The sequence below is a fragment of the Mytilus edulis genome, chromosome 2, assembly GCF_963676685.1.
Source record: "Mytilus edulis chromosome 2, xbMytEdul2.2, whole genome shotgun sequence".
NCBI classification, from domain to species: domain Eukaryota; kingdom Metazoa; phylum Mollusca; class Bivalvia; order Mytilida; family Mytilidae; genus Mytilus; species Mytilus edulis.
The window spans coordinates 17,065,817-17,086,895 of record NC_092345.1 but is presented as its reverse complement, the minus strand read 5'-3'; the positions used below and the strand labels follow the sequence as shown (position 1 = coordinate 17,086,895).

General features: G+C 33.5%; 1 protein-coding gene across 3 annotated transcripts in view; it reads left to right on the top strand.

The window, feature by feature from the left end:
- Positions 1–1,787: 1,787 nt before the first annotated feature.
- The window catches only part of LOC139511590 (uncharacterized), a 30,187-nt gene continuing 10,895 nt past the window's right edge, over positions 1,788–21,079 (top strand). The window contains exons 1-3 of one of the 3 annotated variants that reach the window (XM_071298440.1): positions 1,788–1,956; positions 16,489–16,618; positions 17,538–17,586. In XM_071298440.1, coding sequence (XP_071154541.1) covers positions 1,829–1,956; positions 16,489–16,618; positions 17,538–17,586 — 307 coding nt within the window. In that variant the 5' untranslated portion in view covers positions 1,788–1,828. Of the gene's footprint in view, positions 1,957–12,030; positions 12,225–16,397; positions 16,619–17,537; positions 17,587–21,079 lie in introns of those variants that run through there. The other 2 variants (XM_071298441.1, XM_071298442.1) reach the window with 2 other exon arrangements.

Here is a 21,079-nt window from a genome sequence, read left to right as displayed (position 1 = left end):
CACGTGTTTAATTTATAAAAAAAATCAGCCGATCGAGAAATGTATAAATGTATACAATTAGAGTAAGTGGATGACACAATGTGAAGTAATCCAAACGAAATAATCCTAAATATTGTATCTATCTAAACCTACCACACACTTTTCATGTATAAATGTAAAACATTGTTTTAGTTGTTGTTCAAACTGTTATTTCACATGACTTTTTTATAATACATGATGGTGTTGAATAATAGATTATAGGTACTGACATTGTCCATCTTATAATAAAGTGTTATATTTTTATTTTTTTTGTCTTTGAAAATTATTAGCCTTTACTGTTTAGTCCATTTTTGGTAGTGTCCTATAGGCGTGGCTCGCGATCGGTACTTGTGCATCCCGACAGTGTGTTGTTGTGCTGTGGTCGTTTTTTGTATTATTGTCATTCATTTTTGTTTATTTTCTTTGTCTGAATGCCATTTTGTTTTTCGTTGTTTCTTTGCCATATTTTTACCTATTATGTCTGTCTGTTTGTTTTGTTCATTCAATTGTTATCAATACAATGGAGTTGTATGCGACTGCCATACAAGAGAGAGGTTAAGCTAGCTATAAAACTAGGTTTAATCCACCATTTTCTACATATAAAGGAAATGCATTTACCAAGTCAGGAATTTGATAGTTGTTTTTTTTCTATTCGTTTGAAGGGTTGAACTTTTAATTTTGCTATTTGATAATGGACTTTCAGATTTTAATTTTCTTTGGAGTGCGTTTTGTTTTTCCCAGTGCTCGACAAGTTATCTTGAAATATTTAATACACAATGGATACCATACGGAGTGTTTCATTACACAATTTCTTCATCAGTAAACCCTCATTCCCCATCTATGTGTAAGTATGTGTGTAAGTTTGTACGTGTGTGGATTTAGTTAACATTTACTGTAATGGCGATTTCGACTCTTCTTATTACATACTAAAGATACAAATTTACACCAAAACGATACATTAACATTGCTGCACAAAAACCAATCTGAGGGTTTGACAAAATAAATATTTCAAGTCGCCGCGTTTCTTTTTTTAAGTCATGTTAGATTATAATTTGCGGTTTTCATATTAAAAAAAGAACAACGGGAGTTCAATGCAACTTTGCATACGCAGTACAATGTATACACTATAGTATCTCCCAATTTATACGATATTCCCGGGCTTGTATTTCCTATCATGATTTCCTTGATAAAGGGTTGTTACTCAAAAGGAAGCTTTCAAACCAAGAGTTCCAAATGGTGAAGTTAAAATAATCCCTCGGTAGATTTTACGGACGCCGTCACGAGTTGGTTGACCGTTATGGAATATCCGTTTCATGGATGATATAAATGTATCGGATATGTTCCTTATGTCGTAATACAATCCCGTTCCCTTTTCACGAATATGACTTACCGAAGTTAGTCTTTAGTTTTCTATGTAGTGTCTTGTTCACTTGTACTATTATTTGTCTGTTTTGTGTTTTTCTTTTTTAGCCATATGCATGTCGTTGTAAGTTTATTTTCGATCTATATGCCCCTCTTTTGATGCTTAATTTTGAAAGAACTACACACACAAAGACAATAAAAATACGAGTAGAGAAAGATTTCTATTATTTACAATAAACATGTATATATGAAATAAGAATTAGACAATAGTGTATAATTCACGAGTCAAGTTTAAACAGGATAAAAATGAACGAATTAGAGAAATATATATTTGAAAACTCGGTAAGTTTATGCACTGTCACAGTCGTATCTATAGTCTACGTTTTTATAATGATATACACACTTTTCGTTCTTTTTATGCTGCGTAAATACTTTCTTGTTGGTAATAATGCCACCAAATACCATTATACAGAATCGCAGACGAGGAAATATGAAGAACAGAAATATATATGGTTATATCATCGTTATGGCATCCGTACTATGTACAAGTTTTATTATTTTTATTGGATTATCATTGTAAGTAGAACATGTATTTAGTTCTTTGTATAGTCCGTGTCACGTTTGCCAAGCAGAAATACGTTTTATTTGGGTCATGAAAGAAATACTTAGTTGAGCAAGTGCTCTTGTAGATTTCTTCTTTTGTAACATTACATTACAAAAAAAAACCCAACAATTTAAAAACTTTATGTTATTACTTTATAGTTGCAGATTTTTATTATTTGTACACGAGATGTTCGGTATACATCACATTAATGCGAAACTGAAAGATTTATTTTATATGATGGTTATTACATATGTTACACAACCGAAATTGAATTTTAAATTTTATGATATGTTTGTTGAGTTTGATCGCACTTTTTTCAGATTGAAAATCTACGTCCTATCTATAAAATGCAAATATAAAACAGTTCGACCGAGATGTACACGCAATGTAACAACCTTATATCAAATTCAAAATTACCTTTATTTACAATATTTCACTAAATGCGGCTTTTGCCGACCGCAGTCCATGAAGTTACATTTGATGTCAGATAAATAAATAATAACTCTTTCTTTATTTTTTATGACTGATAATTAAAAGTTGAATAACAGAAAAACCGAACGTCAAAGAAAATGCTTTTTGGTATAAATATTGATTTCGTTATTGTGGCGTGGTCAATAACATCAAAGAGATGATGGTCAGTTCTTAATCAGTTTAATGATCTTTCATCTTGATTAATGTGACACTTTATACGATACATGAGTTCCACAGTAGAACTACAATAACATTTACAAGTTTATCCAAATAATTTAAGACCATTAAAGGGGCACTAGCTACGAGATATATAAAACATCTAAAGTTTGATTTTTTTTGTTCAATCAATAATGAAAGTGTAATAGTGAAATAAAAATTCCCTTTTTGCAGCCAAAAAGGTTCAATTTTGTCAAATTACGCTAAAAAACATTGATAATTAGTTAATTCACTTGCAAGTGAATGAGACGACCTCTTTAGATCCGTATTCATGTGAACTTCAAATTAACCCCTATCTAGAGATTGACAATGCATGCATTGTACGTGTACTGGTTATTTAAAGAAAAAGAATGTCAACAATGAAAGTGAAACTACGGTAAATCATTTGATTACTAATTCGATGCACATAAAATCATTGTTATACGGTTAAAAGCAACGAGAAACATCTATTTTTAATTCATTAGAATAAAATCAAACAGACCTATAAAAATCCAATTGCACGTGTTGGTTTAATCTATTCATATCTTTATTTATGTTTACATAGCTTATATGGTCATCTGAGGTCAAATCGATAGTTAATTAGATGGCGTCTGTACTAAAATACACACGAAACGAACCTATATAGTATCTACCCCATGCTCTGTGAAACTGTTTATTTTAGACTTTTGATAGTTTGGATAAATGTTGTACATTGTTATAAATCAAATATGAGAATTTGAGTCAGATTGGTGACCATGAATTTGACAACTAGTGCCCCTTTAAATAATTAAATAAAAATGTAGTTATACATGCAGTTCTAACAGTGACTTTATGGTGAAAATATGAGAATGCTAGTTCCTTATATAACGGGCAATAAGATGGAGTACGATCCCGGATACGCATAGAGTCCGAAACAAAGAGCAGTCCCAAATCATATACAGATTAAAGCCCCGTTACATTATCAGTAAATTATAACCAAACTAATATTATTGTAATATCCATATATTTAATATCTTGGAATATTGTTTCTATTGGTATAAGTATTGATTTTTTTATCAGTAAATTATAACAGAAAAGATAGTATTGTTATATACATATGCATATGCACATGCATGTTCTTACAATCTGGCTATACCTGTATTTTGGTATTGCACATATTTTTTTCTTTGACTATTATGGACGTCTTAACACTAAATCCAATTGATGTTGGATGTTTACTTTTATTTGTTATTGGCTTTGAACTAGCTGTCAGTAACTGCGAGCACTATCATGAATAAAGAAGATGTGGTATGAGTGCCAATGAGACAACTATCTACCCAAGTCACAATTTGTAAAAGTAAACCATTATAGGTCAAAGTATGGCCTTCAACATGGAGCTTTGGCTTTTGTTCACACAGAATAGCATTCTATGAAGGGCCCCAAAATGACTAGTATAAAGCCATTTAAACAAGAAAACAAACGGTCGAATATGTAAAATAAACGAGAAACATGTATGAACCACACCAACAAACGACAACCACTGAACGTCAGGTTCCTGACGACATATCTATATTTAGTGTCGTTTTTTTGGTTCTAGGGATGTATTAATTACTTGCCACATCCGTCTGTGTTTTTTGTTACTTGTTGTTGTTATGCTTTGTTTTAATCTGATGAGTTAAGTCCTGATCTTTTAGAGTTTATTCATATGTTGTGCTGTTACTTATTGCCTATTGGTTTTTATTAATGCATGTCGTATAGAACCACCGACCTTCGGTAGGAAAACTAGTAATCCTAGTCAATTAAGAATGAAGTCGAATGCACCTGTAACATACGGGGCGGGGGCTTGTCTCACAACCTCTGTGTTCATTTTTAGAAAATTTAATTTTAATTTGTCTCGATGAAAGCTGAATTAATTTAATTTTGATTTTAATTTTAATCCATGATGCATATATCTACACCCCATAGAATGTGAAGCGTAGTAATTTTTACGTTATTTACACAATGATTTCTCGTATATGCATTTGTTACTGTTTATAATCATGATATAAGTTTAATTTATGCCTGTTAAAATTATGTTTACTTTAAACTATAGCGTCAAAAGATAACGTTAAACTTCTTCAGAACTTATGTAAATGCCAGGAAAAACAGAAACCAAGGTACAGTGCCTTACATTTTATTTACAAATACTTCGACATAACAATTAAACAGTTGAATCTAAGAGAAAATTGAAAGAATCATAATAAACAGTTATTAATTTGTAAAAGAATCATTTACTTTCAATTCATATATATAAATATTAATCTATTTTTTTGTGGGAGCACTTGGGAACAAGCTGCGCTGTGCCCCTCCTAATCGTTACATTGGAACTCCATCCTTTTCAAAAACCTTAATCGCAACTGAAAGTAAAATTACTAAATATATTTTAAATCTATGCCGTACAAACCTGCCGTACGACTGGATTATTTCGACTTCTAGTATATCTATCGTGTATGTACTTTTCTGTTTACTTACATATGTATTTTTTATAAGTATTTGGACTTCTTATAATTATAGAACATTCATTAATTTGGATATATTATTGTCAATCGTTGAATATCAACTTACTGTTTCTGTGTTCGCTTCTAACCAATGTTATTCATAGAAGTGTCTGGTAGGAAGGTAAAAGATAAACACATCTTTTTTGTTTTTAATGATGAGACTGATCCTTTTAAAGACGCTTACCTTCTTATCGAAGCAAATTATACAGTTTCTGATACATTTACGTGGTCAAAAGCGTTAAAAACACTATATAATGACAAGGGTGTATCAAGTTGCTATGAATTTAAATAGTAAGATATTAAAAACAAATCTACAAATATATTGAAGAAAATATAACCAACAAGAGGCTGTCACAACGACAGCAAACCGGATTTATTAACATTTATTTGTGTCCTGTCAATATCACAAGAACCATAACTGATGAATGCTGAAAGTGAAAATCGTCAATATCAAATTTGACCTCCATTTTGTAGTCAGTATCAACATATTAAAATTTGAAAAGCTTAGATTGAATGGTTCATTAGTAAATGCAACAACGTGAATGGAAACACCATTTTACGATCTTTCAAGAACCATAACTCCTGAACGGTAAACGTCATTATTGAACTTGACCTTTATTTTGTCATCAGTAACAACATATAAAAATTTCAAAAGCTTTGGTTGAATGGTTTATGAGAAAATGCACGGACACGACTGGAAACACCATTTTTCAATTTTTCAAGAACCATAACTCCTGAACAGTAAAAGTCAAAATCGTCATTATTGAACTTGACCTCCATTTTGTCATCAGTAACAATATATTAAAATTTGGGAAGCTTTGGTAGAACAGTTCGTGCGTAAATGCACGGACACGACTGGAAACTCCATTTTTCAACCTTTCAAGAACCATAACTCCTGAACGGTAAAAGTCAAAATCGCCATTATTGAACTTGACCTTCATTTAGTTGTCAGTAACAACATATTAAAATTTTAAAAGCTTTGGTTGAACGGTTCATGAGTTAATGCACGGACAACATTTAATTGCCGCCCGGCCGCCCGCCGTACATCACCAAATCAATAACCGACATTTTTGTCATTTGTATAACTGTATTTTGATTATTGGCTATAAGAGAATTTATCGGGTCAATAAAAATTCATATCCGGTGAGGCGAAGCCAAACCCGATATGAATTTTATTGACCCGATAAATTCTATATTAGGACAATAAAACACTGTGTAACGAATTTATCCTGATTTTTTTATATTACATATCATTATATTCAAATTCAATATTAGGACAATATCAACCAAATGTATTTTAGATATTTAATCTAATTAAGCCCCAGTCCCACTAGACCACGATCGCACCACGCTCACCGCGATCTAAAATAATTTGAGATCGTGGTGAGGTCGCGGTATGAGCGGCATGAAAATGTAAATTTTCGTTGCTTTCACGATGCTACTACGTCCTCTCTACGCTTCTACAAGGATCCCGCTACGATTATACCACGTTCTCACCGCGCTTATTCTGCGACCTCACTACGCTTATCAAGATCTTTCTACGCTCTTCACGTTCTCACTACGATCATACCACGAGTTATCCGATTGCAACACGATCTTACTGCGATTATAACACGTTCTTACCACGATTATACTACGTTCATAGCGCGATCTTACTACGTTCTCAGCAATAACTTCAACATCGTGTTCCATACCAATACAGTTCAATTCATTCCATTCCTGATTAAATTGTAGATTTTTCGGAAACAATACAGTCATGCCACCAAAATCTACCAGAACACGTGGGCATGGTGGTAGGGGTTGATGTAGAGGCAGAGGGAGCAAAGTAACGAATCCTGATCAAGCAGAGATTTCGGACCGACCAATCCAATATAAATTACAACCTATTGCTTGTCCATAAAGCTCAATGACGATATTTTAGTGAACGATAGCAGAGATGACATAGATGTATCAATATATATAGGAAGATGTGGTATGAGTGCCAATGAGACAACTCTCCATCCAAGTAACACTTTATAAAAGTAAACCATTACAGGCCAAGGTACGGCCTTCAACACGGAGCCTTGGCTCACATCAATCAGCACGCTATAAAGGACCCAAAATATTACTAGTGTTAAACCATTTAAACGAGAAAACCAACGGTCTAAATAGTAATCTATATAAAAACGAGAAGCATGGTTGAGCTGTTAGAGCAAATGGATAATTACATTCAAACAAACAAAATCTAGGGAGCTTTTTTATATATTTTATGTGAAAATGACAATGAGAATGATGGTCGTAGTGTGAACGTAGTCAGGTCGTTAGAAGAGCGTGATGAGGAAGGCAAAGGACGGCAAGGGCGTGCTAGAATCGTACTATGGTCGTGAACAGCGTGGTAAAGTCGTAGTGGAAGCGTAGTTGGGTCGCAGTGAGAAAGTGATGGTCGTAGTGAGGTCGTGATAACGTCGCTGTGCGATCGTAGCGCAGTCTCTCCGAATACGCTCTCGCTACGATTGTACAGCGACCTTTGCGATCTTACTACGATCTTAGTGCGCTCTCACTCGCTTCTACTACGACCTGATTTCGCCACGACCGCACCACGATTGTTTTGAACATGTTCAAAGTTGGCCACGCTCTTCACGATCTTGAAGACCTCACCACGACCGTGATACGACCTTACTGCGATCTACAAGATCGCACTACGATCATCAAAATTTGCATTTTTTTATCACAGATCGTAGTGCGATCGTGGCCATGGCCTAGTGGGACTGGGGTATAAAACTGTGAAAAAATTAAAAATATTAGGACTATCAAGCAACTTAAAAAAAAATTATTAGGTCAATGGTATAAGGGAGATAATTATAATTGGCGTTATAAATAAGGGAGATAATTCCAATTGATGTAATTAAAAATTGTACTGAAATTTATTAGGACAATATCAGCCAATCAAATTGCGAGAAATTACTCTAAATCAGGATAAAGGAACGTATTAGGACAATTGCACACTGTGTAACTAATAATGTTACATGTACGCATAAATCTTACCTTGAATACATGGCGAGGCTGTATTTTAATTATACGAATGTTTGCAAACAAAATATTTAATGTGATGTACAATGCACCAATGGAAAACATACAGAAGAACAAAGGTCATGTTTTTGTAGAAAGATTTCAAATGTTAAAACTATACAGAATGTTCTACTCTTATTTATCGATTGTAGTTACTCGGACTTCTCTTGAACTGAATTTTAATGTGCGTATTGTTATGCGTTTACTTTTCTACATTGGCTAGAGGTATAGGGGGAGGGTTGAGATCTCACAAACATGTTTAACCCCGCCACATTTTTGCGCCTGTCCCAAGTCAGGAGTCTCTGGCCTTTGTTAGTCTTGTATTATTTTAATTTTAGTTTCTTGTGTACAATTTGAAAATTAGTATGGCGTTCATTATCACTGAACTAGTATATATTTGTTTAGGGGCTAGCTGAAGGACGCCTCCGGGTGCGGGAATTTCTCGCTACATTGAAGACCTGTTGGTGACCTTCTGCTGATGTTTTTTTCTGTGGTCGGGTTGTTGTCTCTTTGGCACATTTCCATTCTCAATTTTATTGTTAATTTGTTATCGAGTATGCATGACATATTTACCACGATTGTAGTTATTGTTAATTTGTTATCGTCCCGAGTACGATGACATATTTACCACGTGACGTTAAGAAACCAACAACAACCAATCAATCATAAACTATCATATTTTATTAAAAAAAAAGTCAAAATAAAAAATCTTGATACATTTGGGATTTACCATCCCAGGAATGCTCAAAACCAGAACTTTGATAGCAAGAATGAGCAACTAATCAAACTATACTTTTTTTTCTCAAAATGCACTAAAAATAAAAGCCATACGATCTCGTGTCCACGTTGTCTAAGGGAGTAAGAAACTTAATTTCTTAATAATTTTTAAATCTATTACGGGAAAATTTTAAAAAATTGTGTTAATATATAATAAAATAAATCATGTCAATGACCGTCACGAATCACTGCATGACTACTAGGTACATTTAAAATGTCATACTAACACAACACAAATGACCTTTCTGCACTGAAGTGATAGCATTTTATTTAATTCAAAAGAAAATAAAAACACGTCGACGAGGGTGGTTTATAACTACCTTGACATTGACTACCTATGAGGGTTTTGCACAGTCAAAACACGTGACAACATTTGAAAGTATTAAAAAAACGTTCTCGCATTTCGGTGACAACAACATTTTCCTACCATACATGTAAATCCTTTCTATATAAGCATTCAAAACAAAGATCAAACAATTTATATTATCATAATTGATAATAAATGCCATTTATTTTTAAATTCAGTGATTCTTGTTTTAAAAGAGAGCATAAAAGTATTCTCATAATACAAATGGAATTCGAACCATATAGAGGGAGCAACAGTCAATGGCCTTATAACGCAGGTTTTTGCTTCATAAATGTGGTATCTTAAGCAAAAATCTAGATATTATATCGATACGTGCGACAGCTGTATAGCCATTCAAGGTCGCTAAAAACTTTCATCATCGATACATGCTGTTCATTGGCGAATCCAGAAAAAGGGGGGTGGGCCGGGAGTTGGAACCCTCCCTTTTTTTGACGATCAATGCATTTTAATGGGAGCTTATAGTTGAAACCCCCCCTCTTTACTCTGTGTTGGGACTCCCCCTTTTTTTAAATGGCTGGATCCGCCCCTGCTGCTGACTTGGCTTGACCGTTTAAACCATGGAAACTGCAAAATTTTGGAAAATTTCAAAATGCTCCAAATTTTATGAATTTGACCTTTGGAATTTCAAAATGAACGCCGTTACCATGGAAACTGCTAAAATGTGAAAATATTGAACATTCTTCAAATTTAAGGAAACTTTATAAAAATGTTAACTGGCATTACGGATACCGTAGAACAATGCTCATGGATCCGTTTTGTCGACTTTTGTGTTAGAATCCTAACACAAGATTACTTACTAGTTTATAAATGATTTTGATGGTCATTGTTATTCGAGTATTACGATCACTCTTGGTCTCAAACAGGCAAACAGTAGTCTAGCACTGTACGTAGATAAAAAATAAACAAGCACTTCAGACTCAATGCCCAGTCCTGGAGATGTGAAGACCGTCGCTGTAGATATAAAGTCTAGCGCTCTATATGCAAATTCAAATGCAATGTTTACCGCTTGATATTTATATATTTACCTCATTGAACTTAATATTATCTTTAGAACTACAGCACTAGACATAACATTTGCACCACTACACTAGGGTTTGCATCTTCAGCACTAGACTTCAAATCTACAGCGCTAGATTTTACATCTCAAGCGATTGACTTAAGATCTAATTAATATGCAATGGAATTCACATCTCCAGCGCATGACTATGACAAAATACAACTCTTAATCTGCAGGAGACCCCGATGGGCTCCAAATCATTTTAGAAGGATTAAGAAGTAAAAACAACACATATCTTTCCGACAATTAAAATAATAGACAATAATGACTTATATATTGGAAACAATTGCTTTTCAAATTTTATTCCGACTTACTTTGAAATTAAAAGGAAATCACTAAGTAAACAGATAATTAAAACATCATATTTGTTTTAGAAATATTATAGGGTAATGTTTATATTTCTCATAGTACATAAAAGTTGTTCATATTAAAAGTAAAACCACATAATATGACATAGGTCGAAACGATATGCAGAAACTATGAAATTATATAAATGCTTTCTGTCAGAAAAGATGATGGTGAAGGATGGCTGTTTAATGTCCAGCGGCACATTAAATGCACATATATATATATATATAGGACAATAACATGCTACTAAGTTAATATAAATATTAACCGTGTTTGTACAAATGTACTAGACATTTTCTAAACCGACAGGCTGAGCAAGATATTAAACGCGCTAAATAACCAGGTAACAGTTCACACGAAGACTATGCGGACACGCTATTCTGACCAGTCTTAGCTTAAACTCCTCAATTCCGCATCCTGACCGAAAAAACACAGCAAATACCAATGTTTAAATCTTGACTTAGTCACGGCCGGGATTTCACACCGCGCCCTCCCGCATTCGTGGCGTACACGCTACCAAAAGATCATTGAAGTCAAGATGTATAGCATGGGAAAAGAAAACTGCAGGGTTGACTTCGTTTACATGCAGAACGTCCGTCAAAATGAGGTCTTCCTTTATTTTAGCCGGCTTACAATCGATCATTTAAAAGTACATTATTCTCTCAGTCAAGTTTAATTTGGACTCGTAATACAATAAAATAGATGAAAAAATTGTTTTTGAAAAATTAAGTGGCATCATTTTGTATGTTATCCATCAGTACTAGTGCTAAGTGATAAATCATTGTAATGAGTCTTCATACATCACCCATGAAAAAGTTTTAGTTGAGGAGAAAGTACATAAAATGACCGTTACGATGGCAAAACATATTTAATTTTTTTGGCAATGTTTTTCTGATTTTTTTTGGATTTTTTTTGGTGTATTGAAATGCAAATGATTTCTACTATGTATTAAAGCCTAGAATGCACTGTTTGTACACACGCAGTTAAAGATCAATATAAAGAACGCATTGTCAGCATTTTTGTCGATATAATCGATTTGAAAAAAACAAACATCTTAACGAAACGTGAAATTCAGAATCTTTTAACTTAGTGAGTATAAGGAAATAGATTGTTTTGGGTGATACTCGTATTTACATAATAGATCCTAGTTATTTAGGTCATCGACATATGTTGTGTGTTCAATACACAAACAAAAGCTTCGCCTAATTAAATACCTGATACATAGGTAAAAACCCTGTATAATTGTTCTATAAATAACCAACCTTGCATATATACAAAATAATCATGTCTTCGACGCGTGGTTCTGTCAAAAAATGTTCCTATTTAGACAGGGAATGTTCCAATTGTCTTCTTTATGAAGGATTGAACTATTATAATTTGTTAATTTTAACAAAAACCTCAAATTGCAAGGAGTACTCATGTTTGCACGCAAATTGGAAAATTTTAGAAGCGTCTGAAAACGTAAGTTGGGATTTTATTATTATAATAAATGCTTGAGGTATACTTTTTCATTGAGGAGATGTTTTGAAGGTTGTAGCTCGATGGCATCATTTGGAATAGTCGATTTATAGCAAATAGAGTTTCCTGGTTTAGCGAGAGCCAGTGATCAAATAATAGAAATGGGTTCTTTCAAATCTTAAAATGCAATACTCAATATTAATGCCAACTGACATATAATTCATCAACGCTTTCGCGCCAAATTTCAAATAAAAAATTGTAACTGAAGCGTTATCAAATGGGAGATGTACGTTTGAGCTAAAAGTATGATCATTTTTGTTCAATGGAAAGTCGACTTTTGGGTAAACTTAAAGTAAGAATTAAGGCTAATCTTCCCATGCACAGGTAATTTACAAGTTTTTAGCATGTTTTATATACCTATTTCGTTTGCTAGACAATGTTTGCTTCCTTATCCCCACACTAGGTGGAAGTGGGATTTTGATCAATAGGAGTCCTAACAGAACTGAACAGCAAATGCATGCATGACGTGAAGGTATAAAACAGCTAGATTAAGGTAGATAAAAAAAAGAACACAAAAAGGCTATAGTTCTCTAGTTATTAAAGAAAATCCATTGCTGGTTTAATCTTAATTTATTCGAGCCCTCAATCTCGGGTTTTACAGACATCATTATAACTAATTGCTCTTACCTTACTCAACCAGTTAGACTACTGTTATATTTCCAGGTCTGCAACACCCTTCCCCTTTCCTCTTGTTTATGAGTAGTAGATGCTCTCAGCGCCAATGCTTGGTCAAGTAAGAGTACCTCAAAGTTTCAAAAAAATCAAAGTTTAAATCGGTTTAATGCAATCGATTGTTCTCGGCAATTGATTATGGTCCTGAATTAAAAGCTACAGTACTGTTTAATTGTGGTAAAACCAGATCTTAACTGTAAAATCAGTTTTTTTCTTTTCAAAATAGCATGGTTTGCAGGTGGTGAGCGTATTTTTAGTTTTCAGTTATATGAAAAGTGGGAAAATCAGGAAGGCACTGTGAACTTGAGAGCTTTTTTTGTAGCCCAAATGATTTCATAGTCATGCTTTATATGATTTAAGCCTCAGTCACACCTAACCGGATAGCTCGAACGGACGCTTAACGGATAACTTTTTTTCAATCCGTTCATGTCCGTTAGACATCCGTTCTTATTCGTTAGACGTCCGTCCATGTCCGTTGCATGTCCGTTAAGCGTACGTTTTATCCGTTGACGTCCGTTCAGTCCGGTGGAAAATTTTGAGCATGTTCAAAACTTTGAACGGACTTCCAACTGATAAAATGTCCGTTGAACGTCCGTTAGGCGTCCGTTTTGTACGGTACTCGTCCGTTTCGTTTCCGTTTTGTATCCGTTACGTGTCCGTTATACATCCGTTGGAGGTCTTGAAGATAAATTCACCAACGGACTTCTACCGGACGTTTAACGGATAAAATGGATGTTGAACGGATGAGAAACGGACTTCTACCGGACGTATAACGGATAAAACGGATGATGAAAGGATCTGAAACCGTTACGGATAAATGCCAATTGAAAATTTAGAAATGCCATTATTGGTATGTCAGATTTCTTAAGGTTCATGAATTCTTATTATTCATAACCGATCTTAAAGTATAGGCACGCCTTCACAATCAAGCAGTTCTTATTCAGGCCAGACACTACTGCCCTTTGGCGGAATTTTTGAAGAACAAACCAAAACCAGTTACACAGAAACATTTTGAATATTTATTCGATTTACATGTATTATTATTGTCGCCTTTGATTTTTCCGTATATCTTGTTCATCCGTTTTATCCGGTACGCTTCCGTTAGGTGTCTGTTTTATGCGGTACTCGTCCGTTGGATGTACGTTCAACATCCGTTCTGTCCGGTACGTGTCCGTTTTTCGTACGTTGCATATCCGGTGTGTGTCCGTTATGCATCCATTAAACGTCCGTTTTAATTGGTCAGCACATCAACGAACTCCCAACGGATAACAATTTTGTCAACGGACAACTTTTATTTTCATCCGTTAGACGTCCGTTCGTGCTGTCCGGTAAGGTGTGACCGAGGCTGAATTGTTTTGCGCCTTTTTTAACATACGCTCAAAAAGTGTTGTCATTAGAATTTCTAAGTTTTGATAATCAATGTTGGTGTAAATAGTAACATTATAATATGCTGTTGTTTTCAGGCATATTACAAACAAGAACTATCTTTAAAAAAGATATCCGACGTATTTAAATTTGAGTATTATGTTTAAAACTATCATTTCGATAACATTCAGAAGCATAAAGATACCATTTAAATAACGCTGGGTACAGTATTCTCGGTCCTCGTATCTTTCTGTTTACATTCACCAAAACCCCGCGGAAATCTCACATGCGTAGGTGCGTTCTAAAAGTCATGTACGTTCGTACAACAAAGTTTACATTACCAATTATATAATTGTCCCGAATAAACAGCTGTCACGGATGCAAAGAGCTATTGAAGAAACAATTATTTTAATAAAAATATAAATCTTTGTAAGATCTAGTCAAATATTTATAGTTTTTCACTTGCTTTCCATCACGATATAATTAACGAGACGTTTTTTCAAACACAACCAAATCACAAACCATGACAGCATTTTGTCCAATCACAGAAAAGATTTTCGAGCATGCGTATTCTGTTGCCATAGTTAAGCGTCCTTAAGTTCAAAGGGCACAAACCGAAACTACCGACTACGTCGGAAAAAGTTATTCGTATACAAATTTTGCTTGTGTGGTTGTTTTCTACATACGGTGAAATCTACGGATCTGCATTTGATATGAAGATAATATCAAACTTAAATTCAAGTGCAACTGTGAAGACGATTTTGCTTTGTTTAGTTAAGATAATACCGTTTCTCTATAGTGCTTATAAATAAGCAATATGTCATTTTGCATTTTAGAATTTTGTTGTAAGTACGTAAATTGTCAATTTTTGCAGTAATCGGGTACTGATCCCGAAATCCCGGAATTAAAAACATGAATTCCCGAGGTCCTTAATTCAAAAATAAATCCCGACATCCCAAAATTAAAAAAAGAATTCCCGGATCCCGAAAGAATCAATCCCGAAATCCCGAGCTTACACGGAGTCCCGAAAAAGGCCCTGCCCCCCTAATTAGGTTGACGATGAACTCTGACATATAGTATGCCATTTTTTCTTTATGAGAAATTATTTATATAGATTTAAAATGCACCAGTATTGGTTTTTATCTATTATCATTTGAATTTGTAGGTTACAAGACTCCACTAGTTACGTTACCTCTAAGTACTAACTAGTACAATTGTACGTCTGTCAACTTTGAATTATTAATAGTAGGCTAATGTATGATTTTAAAAAGCCACAAATTGAAACAGGGTTAATTACTTAATCTTGAACTATCTCATTTTGTTGACGAAAGGTCACAAAAATTAGGTCTGGAGAAAAAAGATTGTGCATTTGTGTATACGTACGCTTCATTTAGCAATCAATGTATACCAAGTATTCATAACTAGATAAAAAAGATATGCAACCCTTTTAAACCCTGTTTTAACTATGTAATATGGTCAAAGTAATTCACTGCATCATAAACTAGGGGCGAACATAAACTATAATAGATTGTCATATACACAATTGCGTTTTTGACATGTATAACCTCTAATTCCCTTGATGTGATAATTAAAAAAATTCGGAGGTGGGGGGTTATTTTAATGTGTATCTTTTGTATATATTATTAAAATATTTTTGCTTTTAAAAAGTAATATCACAAGGATACTGAACTCCGTGGAAAATGAAATAAAATGAAAAGTCCCTAACAAAATGGCATAATCAAAAGCTCAAACACATCAAACGAATGGATAACAACTGTTAAATTCCTGACTTGGTACAGGCATTTTCGAAAGTAGAACATAATGAATTAAACCTGGTTTTATAGCTAGCTAAACCTTTCACTTGTATGACAGTCGCTTACCATTGATTTATGTCTATAGAATTAATGACACAGTTCAAGGTCAGTGATATTGAAGCCACAGTGGTTATAATCCTGTCCCTAGTTATAGCTATTGTTTTATGTTTACAGAAGGAATGACACAGAGTTCAAGGTCGGTGATATTGTTGCCACAGGGCTCATAATCCTGTCCCTAGTTATATCTATTGTTTTATGTTTACAGAATGAATGACACAGAGTTCAAGGTTGATGATATGGTTGCCACAGTGGTTATAATCCTGTCCCTTATGAAAGGTATTGTTTTATGTTTACAGAATGAATGACACAGAGTTCAAGGTCGGTGATATTGTGGCCACAGTGGTTATAATCCTGTCTCTAGTGATAGCTATCGTCATTGCTGTTTGTTGTCGATGTAATAAAAGACATAAACAGAACAGTAAAAAGGTAGGAGTGATATTGTTTAAGTGTCAGGAAGGTATCAAATAAGTATAGCAAAAATATCGAACTCCAAGGTAAATTAAAAAAGGGGGAGGCCATACATAAAACTGACAATATTAAAAGCTATCATTCAGTAGAACAAGTGGAATGTAACTGTTATATTGCCGCATTTGTACAGGCATTTTACGAAGACATTTTGACCCAGAATCTAATCTACGCAAAACTGAATAGCTAAATAATTTAAAATATACATAATGTATAAAAATAAACGAGTGAGGTTTTCTGTTTACATTTTGCTGTAGAAAGTGTTGTTAATACTATTTCTTGTCATTTGTAAAAAAAAAACAACCCAATAGTAACATTGAGATGTCTAGCTAGAAATTCTTGTCAATCTATGGCGAATGTGTGGGCACTCAACCTGACGGTGAAAAAAATAAGATACCTGTTCTGTCTATTCGACTATATTTACAGTTTTTATCCGCAGGTTCACAAACTTCAAAATATTCGTATATGCCTCCAAGATATTCGCCTATTTTCATGTACTGAATTTATATGAGGCTTTAAAACCACAAACCACAAGTATTGCAGCTCAGTCATATATAAGTCTTTCACACATTAAACAAAATTTTACATTATTATTGTTTCTATCTCATAGACATTAAGTCCACATATTCATTATATATAGACTGCGTTACATCGTAAACAACTCTTAATTCAACAATAATAGAATGCCGAAACGCTTAATAATAGAGCAAAATTCTAAGTTTGGAATGCATTCAAAGAACCCAATTCCAATGTATACATGTGCATTGTTTATGCTTACCATTTAATTACCTTGAACGATTTTCTAAATATACTCTAAAAAGTTCAGTTTAAATGATGTACATGCAATTATATCATGTCTTTTTTTCTTTTTTTTTGACAGATTATTGTAGACAGAGATGCAACATACATTCCAGTAGCCAAAATTATGGGTGAGAATATAATTTCATCTACAATAACACACGTACTGTGACGCATTTTTTTCTTTCTTTTTTTTTGTGGGGGGGGGGGGGTGGTTAACAAGTGAATAAATGAACAAATATCCCTTTAAATTTTTAGAATGTGAACGCCATTGGTACGCATGAGTACACATATGACAACGGATGTGTATCATTTGTTGTTACCACAATCCCATCCTTATCTTCTCGTGTGACATAATCAAACGATCCACACTTGCTTGAGCAACACAACAGGTGCAGCATGTGGAGCAGGAATGGTAAATCAATCCAGAACACATGAGTTCGTTCCGTTTTTGGGTGGGTTTGTATTGCTCAATCCGTAGTTTTTCTGTGTAATGTTCGCAAAATTGGTACCGCTAATTTTATTTTACCTCAGTTTACGTGCGGTTTTTAAAACAAATATTTATATATTTATGAGAAATGAATAAGTTTAGTACTTCAAGGTTGAAGTCGTTGTTAAAATATTTACACACGCCATCATGGTGTAGTTGTTTGTACTGAAATATATGTGAGATGACCATGAATATGTTCCACTTGTTACAGCAGCACATGCGTTCACCTTTTATCGTTTATGATACCAATCAATGTGGCACATCAACCGATTGTCTTATCACGAGCAACTAGACTATTGACTCCCATGGAACATGAACTGATTATCCTTCTGGATCACATGCTTTTATCCCGTCCGGGTTTTTATTTTATTTTATTTTGAACATGATTATTTTTTCTTAAAATGTCCTGTACCAAGTCGGGAAAATGGCCATTTTAATATTATAGTTCGTTTCTGTGTGTGTTGTATTTTGGTGTTGTGTTTCTGTTGTGTCGTTGTTCTCCCCTTGTATTTGATGTGTTTCCCTCAGTCTTGGTTTGTAACATGGATTTGTTTTTTTCTCAATCGATTTATGAATTTTGAACAGTGGTATACTACTGTTGCTTTTATTTAAGGTATTTTGATAAGCTTTTAAACTTAAAATTGATTTGGTTGGTTGCAAGAACTGGATTGTTTTTAAATTCAAGCACGAAAATTTGGCTTCGGACCACAAGACAGACCACTATTAGTAAGGCACAAGATTTAATTCATCCATAAAGTTCATGGCCATCAATCAATTTCAAATTAATGAAATGTCATGTCGTCAATTTGTACATAACTGCCGACACACTTGCTTTAAATACCCAAAACGCCAGACAAACTCACATCATATTTAAAAGGCTGCAAGTGTGGTCATGTAATAAATTCAATCTGATAGTTGAACTATGAGTTATTTATAACATATCAAAAGTTACTTTTAGATATGAGTTAATAATAAGTTTAGGTAATGCTATAGAATAGCAGAATTTCAAAATGGTATAATATTCGTACATACTAAAGGGGCACTAGCTGCCAAATTAATGTTCACCGATTTAACTCAAATTCTCATATTTTATTTATAACAATGTAAAAAAATTTCCCAAACTATCAAAAGTATAAAATAAACAATTTACAGGACATGGTCTCAATAAGATGTAGCTTCGTTTCGTGTTAATTTTAGCCAAGACGCCATCTAATTAACTATCGAGTTGACCTTCTCTGACCATATAAGCGATGTAAACCTAAACATAGATATGAATAGATTAAGCAACTCGTGCAATTGTATTTTTATAAGTACGTTAAATTTTGTATTGTAGATTAAAAATTTATGTTTATCGTCGTTTTTCCCTTTATAGGAATGATTGTGTGTGGATCGAATCAGTTAATCAAATTATTTACCTAGTTTCACTTTCAATGTTGACATTCTTTTCCTTTAAATACCCGTGCACGGACAATGCATTCGTTATTCCATCTCTTTCTACGGGGTTAAATTGGAGTTCACATGAATACGGATTTAATGAGGTCGAATTATTCACTTGCAAGTGAACAAGTCATTATCAATGTTTATTAGCTTAATTTGACAAAATTTAACCATTTTAACTGATAAAAGCAAATTATTATTTCACTATTTCACTTTCATTAATGATTGAACAAAAAAGAATCATACTTTTGATTTTTTATATATCTCGTAGCTAGTGCCCCTCTGAACTGATTCGTTTACCTACTAGTTTCGAGAAACAATCTCAATGATTCATCGTATAGACACATCTCTGGAAGTTTCCCAGTATAAATACAGTTGGATAGAGGTCAAATGAATTTCAGGAAGACGCAACGTAAAGGGATGAGGAGTACAGAATGTTAGCATACGTTTGAGCAATTGGAAGCTCCAGGCATATACATGTTGAAAATATGCCATATAACCTTATGTTTTGACCTTTACAAAAAATAGTAATGCATATTAAATTCCCATTCAAGGATATAATTTTTCCGATACTTTGTAAAAGTGGCACAGATTCGGTCGTAACAGAAATTCCTATGCGAAACTGCATTGTTTTTTAGTTTACAGAAGTGCAAGCTCGGATCTAGCCTAGTTGAAGGATCAAATACTAGTACATGAATTTTTTTACACTGTTAAATTAAATGTGAATGAGCGATATTAACGTTATTTCTATTGTACCAAGAAAAACTTATGATGGATTATTATAGTGTTAGTGTAGGTAAAGTTTTCTGATGTAATTACAAAAGATTAATGGTTCGAATGTGAAAAAAACCATTAAAATTTTGTTGGTTTACATTTAAAATGTATTTAACAATGTGTGATAAAAGTAAGAATTGGTTACAACCTAGCAGACGTCACAGTTATACTTTTTTTTAAAGGGAGAAGGGTCAAATTGTCCTGAATTTATTTCACTCGCATGTTCAGAAACATACAGTTGTTAAAACACTTTTGAAATTTTAATATTAAGAAGTCATAATAATACACATAAAGTAGTGTGCAACACTTTAAATATATATATATTCCGATACTATAGGAATAAGACAGTTGTTGTCCATTCGTTTAATATGTTTTTTAATCTGATTTTGCCATATGATTAGGGACTTTCCGTTTTGAATTTTCCTGGGAGTTCAGTATTTTTGTGATTTTACTTTATACTATCATTATGGAAAAAAAAGTTTCAAGCTGTTCATGTTTTGTTTTGGATTTTGCATCGACTGAATAAATTTTGGCATCTGAATGACAATCAATAGGCTCTGAGCTAATTTCTATATGATTTTAGATTTGTTTAACAATGCCCTAATTTTGTCCAATATTTAAATTACTGTTTTGAAGCATTGTAAGAGATCCTTAATTTTGTTACATTTTCGAAGATACTCCAAAATATATATTGTTTTTTAGGGGTTATTGACCCTATACCTCTTTAATTTAAGTAACCCAAGTTCACAGTTGCAAAAAGTATTTGCTCATATCTCGTTTAATTGAATTTTGGACTATAATTTTTGAAGTTGGCATTATATATGTGCAATTTATCAATTTAAACATTTTGTTTATCTTTCAAAGACAGCTCATAATTCCGAAGTTTTTTCATTCTAGTTCCCTATTTACTTCTTTGGTCTTAT